Here is a 21,384-nt window from a genome sequence, read left to right as displayed (position 1 = left end):
AAACTAGTAGCGACTCTTAAAAGGACAGTTCATCCAAAAATAAATTCTGTCATTGTTTACTCACCCTCATGTTGTTCCAAACCAATATTACTTTATTTCTTCCATGGAACACTGCCTAAAATCTCATTTTGTGTTTCATGAAAGAAAAAGTAATGGGGAGACCAGGGCTAGTGGTCACACTGGGAAGTTACACAAAGTCAAACAAAAATGTATATTTAAATAATGATAAGATTTGGAGATTAGCAAATATGTTTACTTCAACAGTGGTTTTGTATGTTGGTTTCAAACAACTAGTTCAAAATCCTCTTAAATAATTTTTATTTGTATTTTTATTTTACCCTCCAAAGTAAATGTTGACTATCATCATATTTTTGTTATAGCTCTTGGGTAAAAAAGTGAACATAATCAAACACTGGGATGCATTAAGGCAAGGGTCAACTATATTGTGAAGGCAGATTTTTACTGAAAGGAACAATAGGTGATTTTCATCAAAGTCAGGTCAGGGCATGCTGTCACATTTTTATGGAGGCAGGTTGTCACATGTGTCTTACATATAAATATTTGTTGGCCAAAATAAAGTTTTGATATTTCTGAATGTTACCTTTTTCATATTTGCTGTTTCAGGAATCGTTTTGTGTTTAATAATTGTTTTTGTTTTAAGACTTTGCTGAAAAGCCTAAAATAGGCTGTTTAATGCCAGTGCAGATGAAAAGAGAGGCATAAATTTAGTTTTGGTGGTTATGATGGACGGGACATTTTTCCCCTTTGCACTATAATGTTCACATGAAACCTATGCCACTAAAACTAAACGCAGGGTTACGTTGTGACAACTTGCCCCATATAATGTGACTATATGCCCCACTATTGGGGCATGATGTCACAAAAGGCCAGCGTGTATTCAATGAACTGTAACTTTTTGCTTGGGCAAAAACTGTCTTTGTAGCTAAGATTTCAAGCTATAGTATGTGGCTATGCAGATATTGACTTTCAAAAATAAACATACCCTAAAAAATATTCACTGGAGTAAAAAGTATGACAGCTACAGTAGCTCTGGTCTCGTCTACAGGACAGCAACAATTCCAATCATTTTTGGGTGAACTATCATTTTGATTAATTTTTTACATTTTCCAAAGAAAATGTGAAAGGTGCTTGCATGGACAAAAGTCTCCATCGCAAAGCTAGAGTGGTTGCTGTTTTGTGAGTCTTTTGCGATGAGGTTGATCATGTATTTTGGGAGTTTTCTTTTTTTATTATTATGTTGCTATGGTGTTCTGGGTGCTTCTTAATGGCCCAAGTCAACAGAGTTCACCCCTAAGTCTCTATGATATTCTGGTACCTAGATATGGCTTGGTTGTTCCTTCAAAGTAAGTCTAAGTGCTAATTTAAGTAAGTCTTTAGCCCATTTTGTCATCCGTAAGACAAACATAAAAGGAGTACATCCAGATGTTTAGAAAAGTAATAGCCAAGCTCTCCTCAATAAGCAGCATAATTTGATGTATAATTCATATCCATAGCACAAACGAGTTAGTTACACAACGAAGTTTGAAACTTAGGGTTAGGGGTTCCTTCAAACCTCTAACTGTTAGTATGAGCAATAGTTATATTGAAGCTTGCTTTAGATAGCTAATAAGAGGACTGACGATCAAACCACAATTTGATCATGTGGAATAAGGCGTCATGGCACCGCAGAAAACAAAGAAAACAGAAGAAAACCAGGTACTTTATTGACTCCATTTGACCATCTAACATTTTCCAGAGTCAAATGTTGCTGTCCTGAATAAATTCTGGATATACTCTGGCGCTCTCGACAACCGAACACCACACATCCCACCCCTGTGATCCAATGGAAGCCTCCTTAATTGATTGAGAAGTAATTGCAGCTACTTTTAGTAACTTTCACTTAGGTCAGTGCTATGCTGAGAAATAGGATTGCTCTGTGGCCGTCTAAATGGTGTCCTGGGCTAACCTCTCTCACCAACCAATTGGACAGGAACCAGTGTAACCATACCAATCGGTTTTCCTTCCAAACACCCCTGATGTATCCAATAGCGTGTGGAGATTAGTTCAGAGTTAGTCCTCAATGCTGGAGCGTGACGTGCCTTTAAGGGAGGTGATGGTTGGTGGTCTGTCACCGCTTCTAGAATCTATCCCAGACAAAGCCAACGTTGCATCAGGGTGCTTCGAACAGGGGAAAAAAGCCACAATGTGGGCTCGTGGCATCGTGACCCCAAGGAGGAACCTGGGGCCCCTGAAGTCATAAATGAGCTCTCGCTGACCACAAAACGTATTCATGCACACGCACGCACACACTGACATAACAGTTGCCGGGTACCACAGGTTGAAGTCCAAAAGCACATCAATCTCTCTGTCAAAAATAAAGTGTATGAACTCAAATCAAAACAGCGAACACATGACACAGAAAAGGGAAAATGTGAAAATGGAGAATGATCGAAAGAACAAACCAGCAGCCAGAGAAAACACAGAAACCACAACAAAGGGAGGGCCGCTGTGGCATTGTTTTCCAGAGGTCGAAAGCAAAGAGGAAAAACAGTCCCTCCATAAAACCTGGGACTTTTCGCACAGAGATTCTCACAGACATTAACTGCTGACTCTGGCTCTCGTGTCTGACCCTCGCTGGAAGCCAAAAATGGCCACCACAGACCACCGTCCTCTACTGAATTCTCTGTGTCTCAACCCCTGTCAAATTGAGGGGAAAATAGTCAATACGATGACAGTTACATCAGCCCAGATGAGGTAGTTTGTGTTTGCAATTTGGTTCAAAATAAACATGGCTCATGTTGGTTAACTCACTGATACCTGGATACTGATGCTGGCTTTTCTACTTCAATACTGTGGAGCCATAATTTATGCTCAAAAATAGCCCCTGTGGTTGCACTGAACAATTATTTTCATCTGTGTCCTATTACATCTTTCATTCGTTCTCTCCTTTTCTCTTTTCCCAAAATCCAAAGATCACAATGGGAGAAGGGCACGAGGTCAGGATGTGCGTGAATGTGGTTTGGAAGAGGGAAACATGAGAAGGCTCTTTACCTGAGAAGAATCCCAGCAATTCTCAAATGAGGAACCAGAGCTGACAACAAAACATATATAATAAGGGAGGACGGAGCACTTTGAAGAGATGTAACTTTAGGCAGTGCAAGAGAAAAATCTTTAGGTATGGCACAGAGATTTGAGCTACTGTGAATAATTCCTAGCTTTTCTGTGATTGTGAGACTCTTAAGAGTATGACAGGCCTCATTACGGCTTAAGTTTCAATTTAAGGACTATAAAAGGCACTGCTTTCGTGAGATTTAAATGGTTACATGCAGTGCTGGGTAGATTACTTTTGAAATGTAATCTGGTATGGATTACAAATTACATGATTTAAATTATAATCAGTCTTTTAAAATACACTTTCAGGTAATATAATCTGATAACCTTTGGAAAACTCAATGCATGTTGCAAAAGAAAAAAAAATTCATACTGGCACCTCTGAAAGGTTTTTTTTTTTTTTTTTTTTGCAACATGTGGTTATACAGAAGAGTGTCTAGAACAGGGGTACTCAATTAAAGTTCCAAGAGTTCCAGTTTGTACATTTCCTTCCCAGCAAAGGTCCAGATAATAATACATAGTTTACACAGTGTCATATGGCTATGAATTATATAATATATATTTTTGAATAGTTTTTATAACTTGCCACATTGGCAGCATTAGTTCTTTGTAAAAATAAAATAATAATTGTTTTCATAAATTCTAAACAGTAAAATAGTCTCTTCAAAATTGGGCAGGGATGAGGACATTGGGGGCCCAGAGACAGCCAAATTAGTGGGGTCTGAGGGATCATTTCTACCAAAGATTAAAATATTTCATCAAGACTTCATCAGTCAAGGTCACTTGGATATGAATGTTTAAAGACAAGATAAACAGCTAGTTTTCAGGCTAAATGACAGCAGTCCAGATTTTGTGTTTAAATATTTTTACATACATACATACATACATACATACATACATACATACATACATACATATATTTGGGACATAGAAGACCTTTTGACGGATAAAAATACTGTATGGGGGTTCAGAGGTTCAGATTTATAAAAATGTAATGGTCTTGATGGACCATTTTTATATTTTCCTTAAAGTGAGAATCTACTAACAAACAAACAATTTACATAACAGTGAAGCATTAAAATACTGTTTGCTTAGTTTCAGTATAAATACGCTTTCCTTGCCATCCATGCCATGATGACATCTGATTAACTTTCACAAAATTAGAATAAAAATCTGTTTGCTTATTATGAAAAGCTCCTGACATGCTGATTAATGAAGCTAAATTTAAACGGGAAAAAAATGTTATAGTCTAAATCGCCACGTTAACTTGTCTTGACACAAACCTGGCTTAGCTGAACAGTCTGAATCACACATCAGACAGATGAATATAGTTTCACTTTGCTTCAGTTTTTATTTCTGCAGCATGTTTAAGTGAAAGATGCCAGTATCTGTAGCGGATGTACAGTGAATTAGGCTTTATGCGGCACCTCTATAACAGGGAGAGTGGTAACGTGCGGAGAGCAGGAATAAAGCGGGTTCAGCACTAAGGAATAAGAGCACGTATACAGGTATGCTTACACAATCACTTAGCCAAGATTAGGATTAACTAGCACAAAGATTTAGATCTCGGTCTGGACTGAATTGTCCTTCGGTCTGGATCCGGACCAGAGTCTGCCTATTGAGTTATAGTCAGATGGAAAAGGGCTTGTTTGAAACACTTGAAACATTATTTTCGAACCAGGGTGTAAATATAAACAGCTCGACATTTATTTATGCATTAATTTAGAAACTTAATTTAAAACAGAAACCAAATGCCCAAACTGTGTTAAGCTATTTCAGTGCAGTCTATCATTTTTGGTAGCTATATGCACACATGGCTAGATGACAGATAATTATAAGTAATTATTAAAATACTTTTTATTTTGAATAACATTTATTCAGCTGCACAAAAATTAATTTTTATAAGTACAAATGTTCCATGTAGTCTCTCAATTAATGAGGTCATTAAAGCTGCATGCATAAATATTTATAAAAGAGTTCTGTTTCAAACAGTTTTGAATGAGTACAGCATGTCACACCACAGGACAAGTCGACTTTCCAAAAATATTTGATATCAACTATCCATATATTAAACATTATTTGTACTTTACCTTGACCTGTTGAGAGCTCTCGCTGATGTTGTCCTCTCGTTTCCGAGCCTCTTCCATAAGCTGAGCATTCTTGTTTTTCTCCACCTGCTCCTTGTGCTTCAGGTTGGCCACTTTCTTGCTTTGGTCTTTCATCTGCCTACAGTGACACCAACAGACTTCAGTCAGACATTCACAGATGGACAGAGAGGGGAATGGACAATATATACTGTATATACGTATATGTACAGTATGAAATATGGTGAGAGAGAAAAGATGATGGACATGACGAATTATGCATTTAAAAATCTCTACTATGTTTTATTGAAAATGGCATCATATCTAGTAGTTTTGAAAAAAAGTAGTATGCAGTATGCAATATGGGGAATTCAAACAACTGTTCACAAAGTTCAACAGATTCCACTCCTCTAGCATGTTCATTTCTTAAATATTTTGGCTAAACACAATTAACAGTGTTTAAATTGTTTCCACAGAATTCCAGATTTACCTCCTGATATCAGCACAGAAAATACAAAAACGTTTGCAGACTCCGATAAAATGTTCAGCAAACAAACAAGAACACACACCGCACAGCAGTGTTCCACTATGCTATTCACTGAACAACCTTCTCGGATTAAAAATAACCTTAAAAAAATTATGATATTTCCGAGGACGTCAATTGTTAAATAAAAAATTCAATGTAGGAGGTCATGTTACCACAATAAGCATACTATTTTTTGCAACGACTATCATAGCATACTGTTTTACACACTACACAGTGCATACTGCATAGTATGCAGAAAGCAGTTCATTAGTATTTCATTCTAAATTTAGCCTACAAACCTTCAACATAATCACTAATGCTAACGGTCCACAAAAATAATGATAAATATCATCCCAAGGCAACAAGATTACGTTGTAAAGTTTATTCCTTTTTTTTTTTTTTCTCTCACACTTACACTGTACACACAGTCAAATATGAACAGCAAGGACAATGAGAGTAGCCAAAAGCGATCTAGCTTATCATAAATGATAACAAAAGGGATCAGCAACGATCTCCACGGATCAAGCTATGTTGCAAATGTGAGGCAGTATGTTTGCTCCTTAGCTCTGGGATTTTTCTCATTATCCTCCACCAACCCACACCCTTCTCCATTTGCTGTGGTAAGAAATCCCACAGGAACACAAAGCAATAGCAAAACAGAATAAATAAATAAAAAGAAAATTTTAGCAGATTTCATTTCTGAGCAATGTCATAACAAACAGGCCCAGATTCCATGGTCATTCGCATCAACAAGCATTAAAATGCGCGTCTGCTGCACTAGTTCTCCTGTTGACGTGTCCACCACGACTGGATTGCGTATTGACAGCGTGGCAGCCAGGATCGGCTACCAGTAACCATCTTGACTTGATCAACAACAACAAAAAAAAGTGTGCCTCACCCATCATCTACCCTGCAGAACAGATGTATCGTTGAATACGACAACACCAATGTCTTAAATGAGTAATAACACTGCGTTCTGGAATGATCTCCCCCATCCCCTCTTGACACCACAGAGCAGTACCCAAGACACACAATACGGGAAGGTAATGGAAGAATTATTATGGGGGCTTATGGGATATGACAAGCCACGTCTGTGAGTGCCAGGAAAGTGGCACCAAGGTGCTGCCTGGTAAGTGTACATTGTTATCTGGTTAAAAAGCAGTCCGAAAACCAAACTCTGCAGCGTAAATATGTCGGGGGAACTTCCAGTGGGGTCTACGCTAGAGCAAGGTGATGGCGAACAAGGCAAGGAGAAAGCGGGCCAAGCCACTACACTGTTTTCACCTGATCATTCTTCTAGATGAGCCGTTCGAGCACTGTGGAGTCTCTGTGTTTTAAGTACCAGAGTAAAGCCATAGTCTTCTGGCTCTAGATGCATATTCCAGCACAAAATCTATCTGTACATTCATTAGCTAGCAGCTGCTATACATTGAGCTGGGGTTTGTCTGTATTACAAGTCCTTTCGACATTTAATCTCATGCAGAATATGAATAATGGATAAACAAATCAATTTTAACAAGTTAAAATGGTAAGTCTTGATATCAGGAATAAAATTTCAACTAGAGAAAGTGCTCACTTTCACAAGTAAACTTTAATTCTTGACAAATAATTATGTAATTACTTGCAGAAACACATTGTTATCCAACATAGTTTTTTAATGTTGCATTTTCACTAGTAAAATTTCACAATTATCTGCCGTTCACTTCTGTTCAAAATGCAATTAGTTATTTATAATTAATTCCTAACAAGTTCCTGTTTTGTAAGCAATTCCAGTTTCACATATCAGCAATGCACTTCTTACTATTAAAAATTATGTTTGATATAAATAATTACATTGTTACTAGAGCAAATGTCCATTCCTGATATAAAAAACTGAACTACAACTAGTAAAAATGCTTTTGATAAAAAAAATTAAAAAAAAATGATATCTGTAAATCTATAAAACTATAGTTTTATGTAACTAATATTTCTTATTAGTGACATTAACATTTGATATATCTGAAATAAACATTGACACTAGTGAAAACCAAATTACCAATATACAAAAATTGAGCATTTTGACTAGGTGAAATTCAATTGTTGATACCAGAAATTAGCATTCTACCTAGTGAAATCTGAATTATAAATATATATAATTCATATCCTGCATGTGATTACATTTAAAAAAGGGCTTGAAATATAGCCTGATGACATACAGTGTGGTTCAAAAGCCAGAGTTCACATTGAAAATCTGGGATTCCCAATCTTAAACCTGTGAATAAACAGGTTATTTTGAAAATTTTAAAATAAAGAAATGTTATGACAGAAAATTAATATTTAAGACAATATTTATATATCTGGCTATAATTCTAGGTCACTAATCAAATAAGTAAATTATGACATTGACCATCTTAGCTTCTGTAGCTCTTTGGAACACTGTCAGGTTTTGCATTAACTTGTGGAGTCTATGCCAGCTCGAGTGCATGAGAAATTCATGTTACTTGTTATTAGTGCCCGACCGATTTAGATATTAGCCTTTCACAGATATATTGGTATCGGCGTATATACCAATATGCGCAGATATGAAAACTTTTTTTCAGAACATATAATGCAGAACACAATGCTTTAGAATTGGTGTCATAACATAGTTTGTTCAGCAGAGTGCGCTCCGACTCCATTGTTTACAGAGCTGAGCTGACGGTGGTTCTGGTGACGGTGGTTCTGCAGACAGTGCAGAGTTAAGCAGTGTCTCCTCGGTAAGTTGCTAACTAGTTTGTGAAATGCATACTGGAAAGTTAATAAACAATGACCCCATAATTTTCCCTTTTCAATATAACTAATATAACGTTAACCATGTCCCTGACAACCGTGTCACTCATGTTTATCACATCTGTTTGCAATGTTAGCCAGCTATAGTTTGTCAGAGCATCTTTTTGCAGATCAGTAGACAACGGTGCGGTGGTGGATTGTGTCTGTTGAGTGTTGATTTCACACTATGTTGTTACCTAGTTGGTGAGACGCAATGCTGGAAAGTAAATAAAGTCCATCTTTTACTCTCCATGACAACGAGCTTATAGCTAACTAGCTAATCACATAACTACTTTCATTGTTGTCAGCTGAGTGGAAGCTAATGTGTAAACATGTATTCGCCAAACTGTTTTATTCAGGATTCACAGTTTGATACCCCCTTCAACCAAACAATTCCAGTCATTGCATTTACAAAATGTAATATTTAAAAGTCTCGTTTTCCACCGTTGAAAGTTTCCTTGAACTTGTATTGCAGAATACGATGTAACACCACTCCCGCTGTTTATGTCTTGACTCGGCAGGTGTAAATGCTTCTTGTTTTACAACCTGCCCCAAACTGACTGGCAGTATTAAAATAGTCAGCATTTGACTGATACTAAACAGTACTACTGATGTTTATTTAGCTATTTATTTGATTTTTTTATTTATTCTTTATTTAAATGGTCAGCAACTGACTGATACTAAACATACAGTATTGATGTTTATTTAACTATTTATTGAATTTTTATTTATTCTTTATTTTGTCAGTGTTCATTTCTAGAATTCGTTGACAATGTATAATAATAATGTCAAATATTCTTTAATAAAAATATTTGCTTAAAAATATTTGTCATATCGGTGTAAAATCGTTGCACAATCCACAATCTCAAAAATTAGCTATACTGGCCACCATATCAGTAATCTGTGAATTTTCCCCCTCTAAAATTGGTATCGGTCTCAAAAATACCATATCGGTTGGGCTCTACTTGTTATGCTAATAATATCATTTTTAATTAAAAACATTTATTTAAAAAAATAGAAGCATTTTGACTAGTGGACTTCACTGTATCTATTGTACAGGAATGGCTGACGCGTGTCTTTCCATCTTTTTTTTTTTTTTAAGGTTCCTAGGGTTTCTTTTTTCTTTTTGCTGTACCAGGCCAGGCCGTACAGATGGAATGCATGTCTCTTGAATGTTAGACCATAGCGCGTAGCCATGCAGAATTGCAAGGCGTGTTGACAGACTGTAGGCGACAAAGAGGGAAGGCCTACTACTATTACACCAACTGTTCTATGCAATATTTGTTAGAATCATACATTTCTGCAAACGCAAACAGAATTGAAGTTTCTACATTTGAGTTTGAGGCTGATATCTCTATAACAAATACACACTAGGCCCTTGAATCAGCACTCTGCATTGGTACTAATTACAGCCCTATTTGACATCTATGAAAGAACCTAATAAAAGGGCCACAAATACATTTTGTGTTGAACCTGGTTCTGGGAAAATCAGCAAAATGCTATGCTGTCAAAAGATCATCTTGAAGATAACATGACCAACATCCAATCCTATATTTTATAACAAAGCAAAAAGAAAGACATTGTGTTTGTATGTGTGTGTGTGTGCACATGGGAGTTTGTGTAACAGGTCATAAATATACTGGAATGTTCCTATTTGGTGTTTCCAGAAGAGGCCAAGCCATCTGCTTGGCTCTGCTACATTTCCAATAAGCAGCTGACTGTTTTTATGTCTTGTGCGCCAGGCCTTTATTCAGGGTTTTGATTATATGTTTATACGTCTCCATTTGAGGCCTGATGTGATGGGATAGGTAACCCCATTCTGTAGAGTTCACAGAGGAAACTCTTCTATAACAATAAAGAGGAACGGCAACATCTGACTCCGATCTAATTCGCCAGTCACAAAAGTATATTCTATGTGTATTTAACAGCAAAGAAAACTATTTTTAAACCTTGTTAGAGGAAAGGAACAAGCATGATGCACTTCAGTATTTGTTGGGCTGATACTACCAGCCAATCACTGCTCTCATTTTTGTCCTTAAAGATTTCCATATTTAACTAAATATTAAAAAGATTTCTTAACCTACAATGCAGCCCTACTATTAATATACAGTGAACCAATGACTTAATTTATAATATTAAAACAATTAGTGTCGGAGCCAAGCCTAGCGGTTATCGCATGACAATGGTGTACAGTTGAAGTCAGAAGTTTACATACACTTAGGTTGAAGTCATTAACTAATTTTTTTAACCACTCCACAGATTTCATATTAGCAAACTGTTTGGCCATAATGACAATCATTATGTTTGGAGGAAAAAGGACGAGGCTTGCAAGCCGAAGAACACCATCCCAACCGTGAAGCATGGGGGTGGCAGCATCATGTTGTGGGGGTGCTTTGCTGCAGGAGGGACTGGTGCACTTCACAAAACAGATCCATGAGGAAGGAAAATTATGTGGATATATTGAAGCAACATCTCAAGACATCAGCCAGGAATAAAAGCTTGGTTGCAAATGGGTCTTCCAAATAGACAATGACCCCAAGCATACCTCCAAAGGTGTGGCAAAATGGCTTATGGACAATAAAGTCAAGGTATTGGAGTGGCCATCACAAAGCCCTGACCTAAATCCGATAGTACATTTGTGGGCAGAACTGAAAAAGCGTGTGCGAGCAAGGAGGCCTACAAACCTGACTCAGTTACACCAGTTCTGTCTGGAGGAATGGGCCAAAATTCCAGCAACTTATTGTGAGAAGCTTGTGGAAGGATACCCAAAACATTTGACCCAAGCTAAACAATTTAAAGGCAATGCTACGAAATACTAACAAAGTGTATGTAAACTTCTGACCCACTTGGAATGTGATGAAAGAAATAAAAGCTGAAATAAATAATTCTCTCTACTATTATTGACATTTCACATTCTTAAAATAAAGTAGTGATCCTAACTGACATAAGACAGGGAATGCTTTCTACGATTAAATGTCAGGAATTGTGAAAAACTGAGTTTAAATGTATCTGGCTAAGGTGTATGTAAACTTCTGACTTCAACTGTATTTAGCTCGCAACATTTCCCGATCCTACTCCCATTTCCTGCCCTCTCTCACTTTTCCTATCCATAATAGTGGAAAAAAGGCTAAAAATAAGACAGATTTATACAATTCAAAAAACATTCAAAATAAGATATATATATATTGTTGTTTTATATATATATATATATATATATATTATTTATTTTCTTTTTTTTTATACTGAGGCTTTCCTTTCAACTTCAGTGCATAAAACTCAAAACTTGTTTCTGGGTTAAAGACACATACTGCATATATGCCAATAACTTCCAACAAATAACTGTAGCAAAAAATAATAAATAAACAACAATCAATAACAGTTACACATAAATCACATAACACTTATGTATGCAGAGCACAGGGGTATACGACAAACCAGGAAGAAGATGAAAAACTTCTAGTATTTGTGTCTTCACTTTCTGTCACTTAGCACAAGTGTATCGATCTAAATATAGAAAACAAGAAAAAATACAGGGGAAATTTGGAGAAAATCTCACACATCTCTGTATAGTGAACTGAATTACACAAGGTTGCCAGAGTGCAAGGCTAGAGACCACATTTAAAAGGACAGAGAGAGTGCCTTCTTTTTTCAATCTTTGTCAGTATGTACAATTTCCTTGTTTTAAAATGAAACCTATGGATCAGAAACACAACCTCTTAACAATTGTCCTCCTCTCTGCAGTGGGCAAAAAGCAGCATTTAGTGCCCAAATTATCAATACCAAAAAAACTTTAATAGAATACTGGTGTGGCAAAGTAGCTTTAGGCAACAAGAGAGAAGCAACAATAATTTGAGTGAAAGTAAAAAAGCAAAAACAGGTAAACATCTCTATGATAAAAAAAAAAAAAGCCAATTTTGTGTTATATATACACACACAGATTAATAGAAGCATGCCCATAAAAGGTTACTTGATTAAACCTTTGTGTGTACTTTGGAGAAAATTCTTCTACTTTGCAGGCTAACCTAATGTTTTTTAATTAATCTTATTTTCATAGTCCTCAAACTCTGGAATGTTATCAAAAGTATTCATTTATTATTTTGGTCCAGATCTCAAAATTAATAATTCATGTCCAAGTGTGCTTCAGGCAATGTTTACAGGGTAAAGCTTGAAAGCTTTTTGAAATTCTCAAGATATTGGCTGAAGCATGTGAGCAAACATCAGAAAGTCTGTTAACTTTCTACTATCAAAATGTTTCAAACTTATACATAATGAAGCCTTTGAAACGTATATCTCGTAAACACCTCTCAAAACACAAACACTTGAGTTGGCGTTAGTCCTTCCGGCTTCGCAAAAATTATGTCTCAGATGCCTTGCAGACATCCCAAACCTATGACAAACACATGGCGCATGTCCAGGGCAAAAGCAAACAATGTTGTTCAATGACCACCACTGAAAGACCCTCGCTGATTAATATAAAAAGAAAAAGAAAACAAAACAATTCAAAGACAAATGGAACACCTCTTGTGTGCAAGTTCTCAAAATGATTGAGTATAAAACATTTGCTCTTTCAACATTTCCTTTCCCAAAATAATATGAAACTACATTTTTAAACAATTACGCTCTATGGTCACAAAACTGGAGAAATGAGGCCCGGCGGGCATTAAAGAAAACGTTATTCCAAGGTTCAAACGCACCTGACACTAATAACATAAAATAAGACCAAATGATCAAATTGGGTGTGATTTTGAAATGAATGCTCACGGAAATCAATATTGCAGAAATAAATCCATCAAGGCGTTACGAGGAGTTCTGGGTATAAAACAGAAAGACTTCTTATGTCTCTGAGCCAATGTGTGTTTATGAGCAGCCTGCGCAAGACCCAAAACTGGAGATGGTTACAGGGCAGTATTTTCATCCAAGCCTTTTTGATGTCATTTTTATTTTTCTCTCAAGTGAGCTGACAGAATTGCACATGAGTGTGCTTAAACTAACAGTACAAAAACTGAATAAATAGCATGGGGTCAACTTAGGACAGAAACCTTTCTGTTTATCACAACCATGACCTGTTTTACCAAGAGAAAACAACAAAGCATTGCTTACAAAATGTTTAAATGTGCACATTTACTTCATTCCCCCATCCCTTTCAAAGTCATCCTTTACTGTCATCTGTCTCTTTACATTGGCCGGATATCTCCTTCCCGTTGTTCAGAATGCGTTTGTTGCTCAGGACTAATACAAGGCAGGAACTGTGGGTTCTTCGCCGTCTGAGGCCATTTCTCTAGCAGCAGGTGGAGGAGAGCTGGCCAGAGCCTCTCAGTAAGGTCTCTACATGATAGCGTGGCTCATTTTCACAGTTCTGTCTGTGGTAAGCGCTAACTTTTCAAGGCTAATAGAATTTGGCTTCTAAGGCTGCCAAGAGAAGGATCTGTGGCCAGGTACATGTTGGGGTGTCCCCACGTCTTGTGCTATCCTGCACACCAACATCTGTCTAATGTATGGTGCATAGTGCGGTCTTTTGGGATGATTCCCTCCAACCCTTGACTAATCGAATCATGTGGCCGGCCCTCAAGCAAGGCCAGCCAAAGCTAACTGGAAAGCACACAGAGTCAGTCAGAGGTGATCTCAAAGCCGTACATATCATATACAGGTATTTGTAGGCCCAGAGAAAAAGACCTCCCTGTCTGTGCGGTGCTGTGGCCTTCAACTCTAGGAGGAACTGACACTAACAGCAGACCACAGCAGAACAGCCTACCACCATAATGAACACAGTTAAAGAAATACAGCCATATGCATCTCCATATGGAAGGAAAAAGAATAGGTACTGTTAACTTCAGTTACAAAAGAAGAGAAAGAAAATGTTAAAAAAAGAAGAAAAAAAGAAAGAAAGAACATGAGACAAGAATGGGGTGGGGGAGGTTGAAGACCGAATGAGATTGAACGAGACAGAATGAGACAGAAAAAGATAGAACGAAACAGAGCTAGACAGACAGAGGACGAGACAGAACAAGACAAAGAATGAGACAATAAAATAAAGTAAACCAGATAGAAAAAGACAGAGGGAAAAATGAGACCAAATGAGACAGAACATTTTTTTTTTTTTTTTTTTGATAGAATGGTACAGAAAAAGAATTTGACAGAATAAGACAGAGAAAGCCAACGAGACAGAATAAAACAGAAAGAACGAGACATCATGAGACAGAAAAAGAATGACAAAATGGGACAGAAAAAGAGGAGACAGAATTAGACAGAGAAAGAGGATGAGACAGAACAGAGAAATAACAAGACAGAATAGAGAAAGAGAACGAGACAGAACAAGACAGAGAAAGAAAATTTAAACAAATTACACAGAGAAAGAGACAAAGAGATGGAGAACGAGACAGAATTAGACAGACATCGAACGAGACAAAGTGAGAGAGTGGGACAGAAAAAGAGAAAAAGAATAAGAACTAAACACAAAGAAAATGAGACAGGACTAGATAAAGAATGAGACTGAATAAAACAGAGTAAGAAAACAAGACAGAATTAGACAAAGAACAAAACAACAAAACAAAATAAGAATGAGACAGAGAAAGAATGAAACAAAAACAAGGCAAAGACAATAAGACAGAAAATGAGAGAGATAGAGAACAAGACAGATTGCAAGACAGAGAAGACGACAGAAAAAACAAAAAGAAATAGAAAGAGACAGGAAGAGAGACATAGAATGAGACAGAACAAGAAAGGAAGTGTAAAAAGGGAATGAGAAAGAGAGGTCGAGGGAGATAGGAGAATGAGACAGAAAGCAGAAGAAAAAGAAAATGACAGAGACAGAGAACAAGAGAAAGAGAAAAAGAGAAGGCAGAAGGCATCCATACTTCAGGGACCGGCACACATCACATTTGTTGTCATTTGTAGACTAAATCAAAAGGCCCTGGAGCTCAGAAGCAAATGAGTAACACTGGGGAAATTTCATTTCAGAATGACACAGATTCCTTTTCATTACTCTTCACCCCTTGATCTGGGGGTGATATCAAATCGTTCCTGTTTGTTGTGTTGCTGAGTTCCAGAGAATAAATCAAAAAAGCAAAAAAACAAAGAGGAGAAAAGGGGGGAGGGCGAAAGAGAGGGAGAGAGAGAGGGAGAGAATGACAGTTCTGTCAAGCGTTCCTGTAACATTACGCTTGTTTTCTATGGTAGTAACAACAGGAGAAAAAATGAAAAGCTTGACAAGTCTCTGCTCCAAACCAAACTAGAAAGAGAAGCAAAATAATAACCATGATAAACAAGTTGAGTGCTGAGATTGTGGCTGGAGTGGGAAGGGATCCCCGTCATGCACTGGCAGAAAGAAGCAAGCTTTTCAACGCGACTCAGAAGAAATGAGTGATGGAGATTCTTTATGCTCCAATTAGAAGTTCTGTAAGGAGCAACTGATGCTTTCTCCCTTTCCCACAACCCCTTACTCTTTCTTCCTCAGTCATCATATCTTTCATGTGCATGCAATAGAAGCTTTGGAAAGACGGTCTTTTGTTCTTCTGCTTGCTCAGTCTCTGCAGACCACACATGTAAGACGGCGTGCATTAATAAGACAAGCTCTTCTGTTTGTAGTGCCTGCTTGACCTTCTGAGATTTTCTCATTCCTTCTTTTGAACCTTTAATCAATTCAGGTCAGAGCAATTTCTCTTTTTTTTCCATAGAAACTTTAGAAGGGAGTCCAAGGGGAGTGATGGAAGCAACAAGAGCAAATTGGGGTTAAGTGCATCGCCCAAGGGCTCCACTACACCACAATCAACCACTGAATTATTTTCCCAACTAGCGGATACAGTTTTCCCCCACTGGTCCCCCAAAACACATTCTTAGATCCTTAGAATTATCCTTCAAATTATTTCAGGTTCATTCTGTGGGGTTTTGAGGCAAGAAAAAGCAGACGAAGAAAGTAGGCATACTAACCTTGAAGCCACACTGGGAGGAAGACACACCGTTCCAGTGAAAAGATAAACAGCAGACAAAGTAAGAGAAAGAAAGGTGAAAACAGACAAGAGTCAGTAAGTTTACATGCATGTTGAATTTCAATATCAGTCAGACATAAATTGTAAAAAAAAAAAAAAAAATGTGAACACTTTGTTCCGACTGAAACCAGTCAAATTTTTGCTAAGTTGGATTGACTAACCTAGATAATGTGACTGCAGTTCGGATCAGTCCTTCATCTTTTTATAATGTCATGTAAATGATTTAGTCCAACTGAAATCGTACCATTCAGTTTTATGCGAAGTCTGACTGACACACCAAGATAATGCGATTGTAGCTCAGCTTCAATCTTTGTCCTTTTAAAATGTCATGTAAACACTTTAGTCCGAATGAAATCTTAACAGTTCGATTTTTGCTAAGTTGCACTAACAGACCTAGATAATGTGATTGTAGCCTAGCTTAGCTTTGTCCAGCATGTATAGACATTAATTGGACCACAATTGGCCTTGAAAGACAGCAGTGATGGGCAACATGTATTTAACATTTCCTAAGCTGACATCTTTCAAATATTTGATATTTGAAATTTGTAGCTTGATTTTAACTTTGTATGTAAATGTACTGATTGGGTTGGGTTAACTTGCAAACTTGAGGTATGAGCATGCGCTTCGTCATGTAAAATTGCACACACAGTGAAAATATGGTGGCAGCAGTATGACATAGAAAGATGGAAAGTTATTCAGTCAATAAGACATACAAAGACCCACATGCCATCCAACACAAATTACGATACTATTCACTGTAAAGTAACAATATATATTGTGACATGTTCTAAATAAAACTGACTTGACTTGTCAAAAAAGTGTTGAAAGACACTTTCATCAGTCGTTCATTGACATATCAGCCATATAAATTCAAGCAAAAAAAAAAATTATAATAATAATAATAATAATATTATATATATATATATATATATATATATATATATATATATATATATATATATATATATATATACACACACACACACACACACACACACAGTTGTGCTCAAAAGTTTGCATACCCTGGCAGAAATTGTGAAATTTTGGCATTGATTATGAAAATATGACTGATCATACAAAAAAAAACCTGTCTTTTATTTAAGGATAGTGATCATATGAAGCCATTTATTATCACATAGTTGTTTGGCTTCTTTTTAAATCATACTGATAACAGAAATCACCCAAATGGCCCTGATCAAAAGTTTACATACCCTTGAATGTTTGGCCTTGTTACAGACACACAAGGTGACACACACAGGTTTAAATGGCAATTAAAGTTTCATTTCCCACACCTGTTTTTTTTAAAATTGCAATTAGTGTCTGTGTATGAATTGTCAATGACTTTGTTAGCTCTCACGTGGATGCACTGAGCAGGCTAGATACTGAGCCATGGGGAGCAGAAATGAGCTGTCAAAAGACCTGCGTAACAAGGTAATGGAACTTTATAAAGATGGAAAAGGATATAAAAAGATATCCAAAGCCTTGAAAATGCCAGTCAGTACTGTTCAATCACTTATTAAGAAGTGGAAAATTCGGGGATCTCTTGATACCAAGCCAAGGTCAGATAGACCAAGAAAGATTTCAGCCACAACTGCCTGAAGAATTGTTCGGGATACAAAGAAAAACCCACAGGTAACCTCAGGAGAAATACAGGCTGCTCTGGAAAAAGATGGTGTGGTTGTTTCAAGGAGCACAATACGACGATACTTGAACAAAAATGAGCTGCATGGTCAAGTTGCCAGAAAGAAGACTTTACTGCACCAATGCCACAAAAAAACACCTTGACACGCCTCACATCTTCTGGCACACTGTAATTTGGAGTTATGAGACCAAAATAGAGCTTTATGGACACTATGTTTGGAGGGGGGTCAACAAGGCCTATAGTGAAAAGAATACCATTCCCACTGTGAAGCATGTTGGTGGCTCACTGATGTTTTGGGGGGGTGTGAGCTCTAAAGGCATGGGAATCTTGTGAAAATTGATGGCAAGATGAATGCAGCATGTTATCAGAAAATACTGGCAGACAATTTGCATTCTTCTGCACGAAAGCTGCGTATGGGACGCTCTTGGACTTTCCAGCAAGACAATGACCCTAAGCAGAAGGCCAAGTTGACCCTCCAGTGGTTACAGCAGAAAAAGGTTAAGGTTCTTGAGTGGCCATCACAGTCTCCTGACCTTAATATCATCGAGCCACTCTGGGGAGATCTCAAACGTGCGGTTCATGCAAGACGACCAAAGACTTTGCATGACCTGGAGGCATTTTGCCTCAAGAACCTGCAAGAATTTGGGGCCTCATAAACAACTATTACAAAAGACTGCACGCTGTCATTGATGCTAAAGGGGGCAATACACAGTATTAAGAACTAAGGGTATGCAGACTTATGAACAGGGGTCATTTCATTTTTTTCTTTGTTGCCATGTTTTGTTTTATGATTGTGCCATTCTGTTATAACCTACAGTTGAATATTGTTGGGCCTCATGTATTCAGATAGAAGACAAAGGCAGGCCTAACACAGTCATACAACCTAACTCAGCCCCCACATACCAAGTCGTAAATCTTACTGATAAAAACCGTGCCAAAATCAAACAAAGGGAGTCCAAAACAGACTACAAATCCCATGAAGCCTTGCTCACTAAAGGATCGAACTCTCAACTCCTATTGGATGAGGCACACGACAGAATGCATCTCAATCATGATATCATCAGGAATAGAAATACCTCTGAAATGCTTCCGGGATTTGCTTCCAGCAACTTTGCTCGCCATGGGTAGACGCAGCTCATCGCTGCTCTCAGGTGCAGTCTCGTGGCACAAGGAAGTAACATCCAACTTGAAACTGTGGCCATACAATCTCCATCTCGCTGGACGAGTTGAGATTACTCTGTGTTCAACCAAACACTCTAATGGATCCGAAGGAGACCGCCGAGCAATTCGCATCTTCATCCATTTGCCTGCAGAAGTGAAGAGATTAAAGATTTCTCTTCCATCTTCAGTCAAGTCGACGTTTCTGATTTCTCCCCAGCCAACGAGAATCAGCAGCCGTACCGCCCACCGACAGAGCGAGGAAACGGCCTCCCGTCATCACCCAAGCCTCGAGGAACCGAGTCTGAGTTAAAGAACGGATGAACACACATTCCACCTGCATCCTCATGCGATTCAAGTAAGAGGTTTACGTCTGGGCAGAGACAGAATATTATAGTGTGTTATTCTTGTGTTTCAAGGTTTTTGCTTGTACAGTTTATGGACCGCCATGTCCACTCATTATTAATACTCAGGGTATTAATTATCACGAATTTGATTTGCTGTATTGTGGTCCAACCACATTGGACTGTTGTGCATTTTAGCCATCATGGGTGACCGGCAAACTGAGTTTATCCATTAAAGAATCATAGAACGCGGAACTGTTTACGAGCCGTCCACCGCGTCTCTGAGTGATAAACTAACAGCTGCTTTCTCTCCCACGATCGCGAAATCAGCTTTGGGGCCGTCACTTAATTCTCTCTCTCTCTCTCGTATTACACACACACACACACACACACACACACACACACACACACACACACTCTCACGCACAAACCCTCATGTGTTATAGGATTATTTTGATTTCCATATCTAATCATATCACTGTTTAGTTTGTAGTTGTAAGTCAGAAGTTTATTGACTGCATTGTATTAATTATTAATTGATATTACTGCATAAATAAACTGTTATATTACAAAGAGAAGTGTTTTGGTTTGTTTTGCATACACCTGTGTCATGCTGACGGGATGTCAGTGCTCGGATTCAAGCCTACATTCATTGTTTTTTTTCCCAAAAATCGATATTCTTCGGTTGTTGATTTTCCTAAGAAATCAATCTAATATTGAGACTGTTATACTATCTGGTTATTAGTCCCTGATTCCAGGGTGGTGCCCCATCAATGTTAATCCTTACTAATATTCTACTGATTATTGATAATTGATAATTATCTTTGATGATTGTTGAATTTGAATGATCAATAAGCTAGTGTTAATTTTAATTAATGTTTCATCGATGTTAATGATTAGTGATTATCTTTGATAATTGTTGATTTAAAGGATTAAAAAAAGCTAACATTGATTCTCATCAATGTTCTATTGATTTTAATAATTAATAATTATCTTTGATAATTATTAATTATTGCTAATAACCAAACCCGCTCCTAAATGTAGCGCACTACATTTACTGGAGCCCCAAATGAGGGTTTAATGAGTTAGATTCAATGAATTAATTTAAATATTAATTAATAACTAAAGAACTAATTATTAATTATTTCTGATAGTAATGCTGATCTAAACAACCAGTAAAGCCCTAAAATATGAATCCCATAAGAAATAAAAGAAATGTGTTTTGCCTGCTCACACATGTTTTCTTTAAAAATGGTACATATATTACCAATTCTCCAAGGGAATGCAAACTTTTGAGCAAAACTGTATATTGCTTCTTAATTGCAAAGGAAAGTTATTTATTGAGACTCAATAATCCACTATCCTTACAAATAGAGCTTTTGTTTTGTCTTTTTTCCTTTGGTTTGCCTCGCTTTCTTTGTTCCTTTTCCCCCCTTTTTCCCCCTTTTTTCATATTTTATCTCTCTATCTCAACGGTGTGCTTAACAAACCGACATAATTACAGGCAAATTTATGAAATTAATACCCCAGTGCCCTAATTCAACCTCTGACATTTTTTCTGTGTCTTTGTAGGCATTATTGAACAAGGTCTGCCTCTGCACCATTGATCTGCAAGAAGAGATGCTTTGCTTCCATGTTTCTGACTGAGAAATGTAATCCTGACTGACAAACCGAGGTTCACGAAACGCACCGCTTCTACCTGCCACTCGCGTCTTGATTAAAGACGCAGGTGCTAAAAGAAAAGGAT

General features: G+C 37.4%; 1 protein-coding gene across 2 annotated transcripts in view; it reads right to left on the bottom strand.

Moving 5' to 3' along the window:
• LOC127436651 (ELKS/Rab6-interacting/CAST family member 1-like) overlaps positions 1-21,384 on the bottom strand; it is a 300,135-nt gene that overhangs the window by 180,396 nt on the left and 98,355 nt on the right. For both annotated transcript variants that reach the window (XM_051690929.1, XM_051690930.1), the window contains one exon: positions 5,202-5,337. In XM_051690929.1, the coding sequence (XP_051546889.1) occupies positions 5,202-5,337 (136 nt within the window). The remainder of the gene's footprint in view (positions 1-5,201; positions 5,338-21,384) is intronic.

The sequence above is a fragment of the Myxocyprinus asiaticus genome, chromosome 47, assembly GCF_019703515.2.
Source record: "Myxocyprinus asiaticus isolate MX2 ecotype Aquarium Trade chromosome 47, UBuf_Myxa_2, whole genome shotgun sequence".
NCBI lineage: Eukaryota > Metazoa > Chordata > Actinopteri > Cypriniformes > Catostomidae > Myxocyprinus > Myxocyprinus asiaticus.
This window is presented reverse-complemented; position numbering and strand designations above follow the sequence as displayed.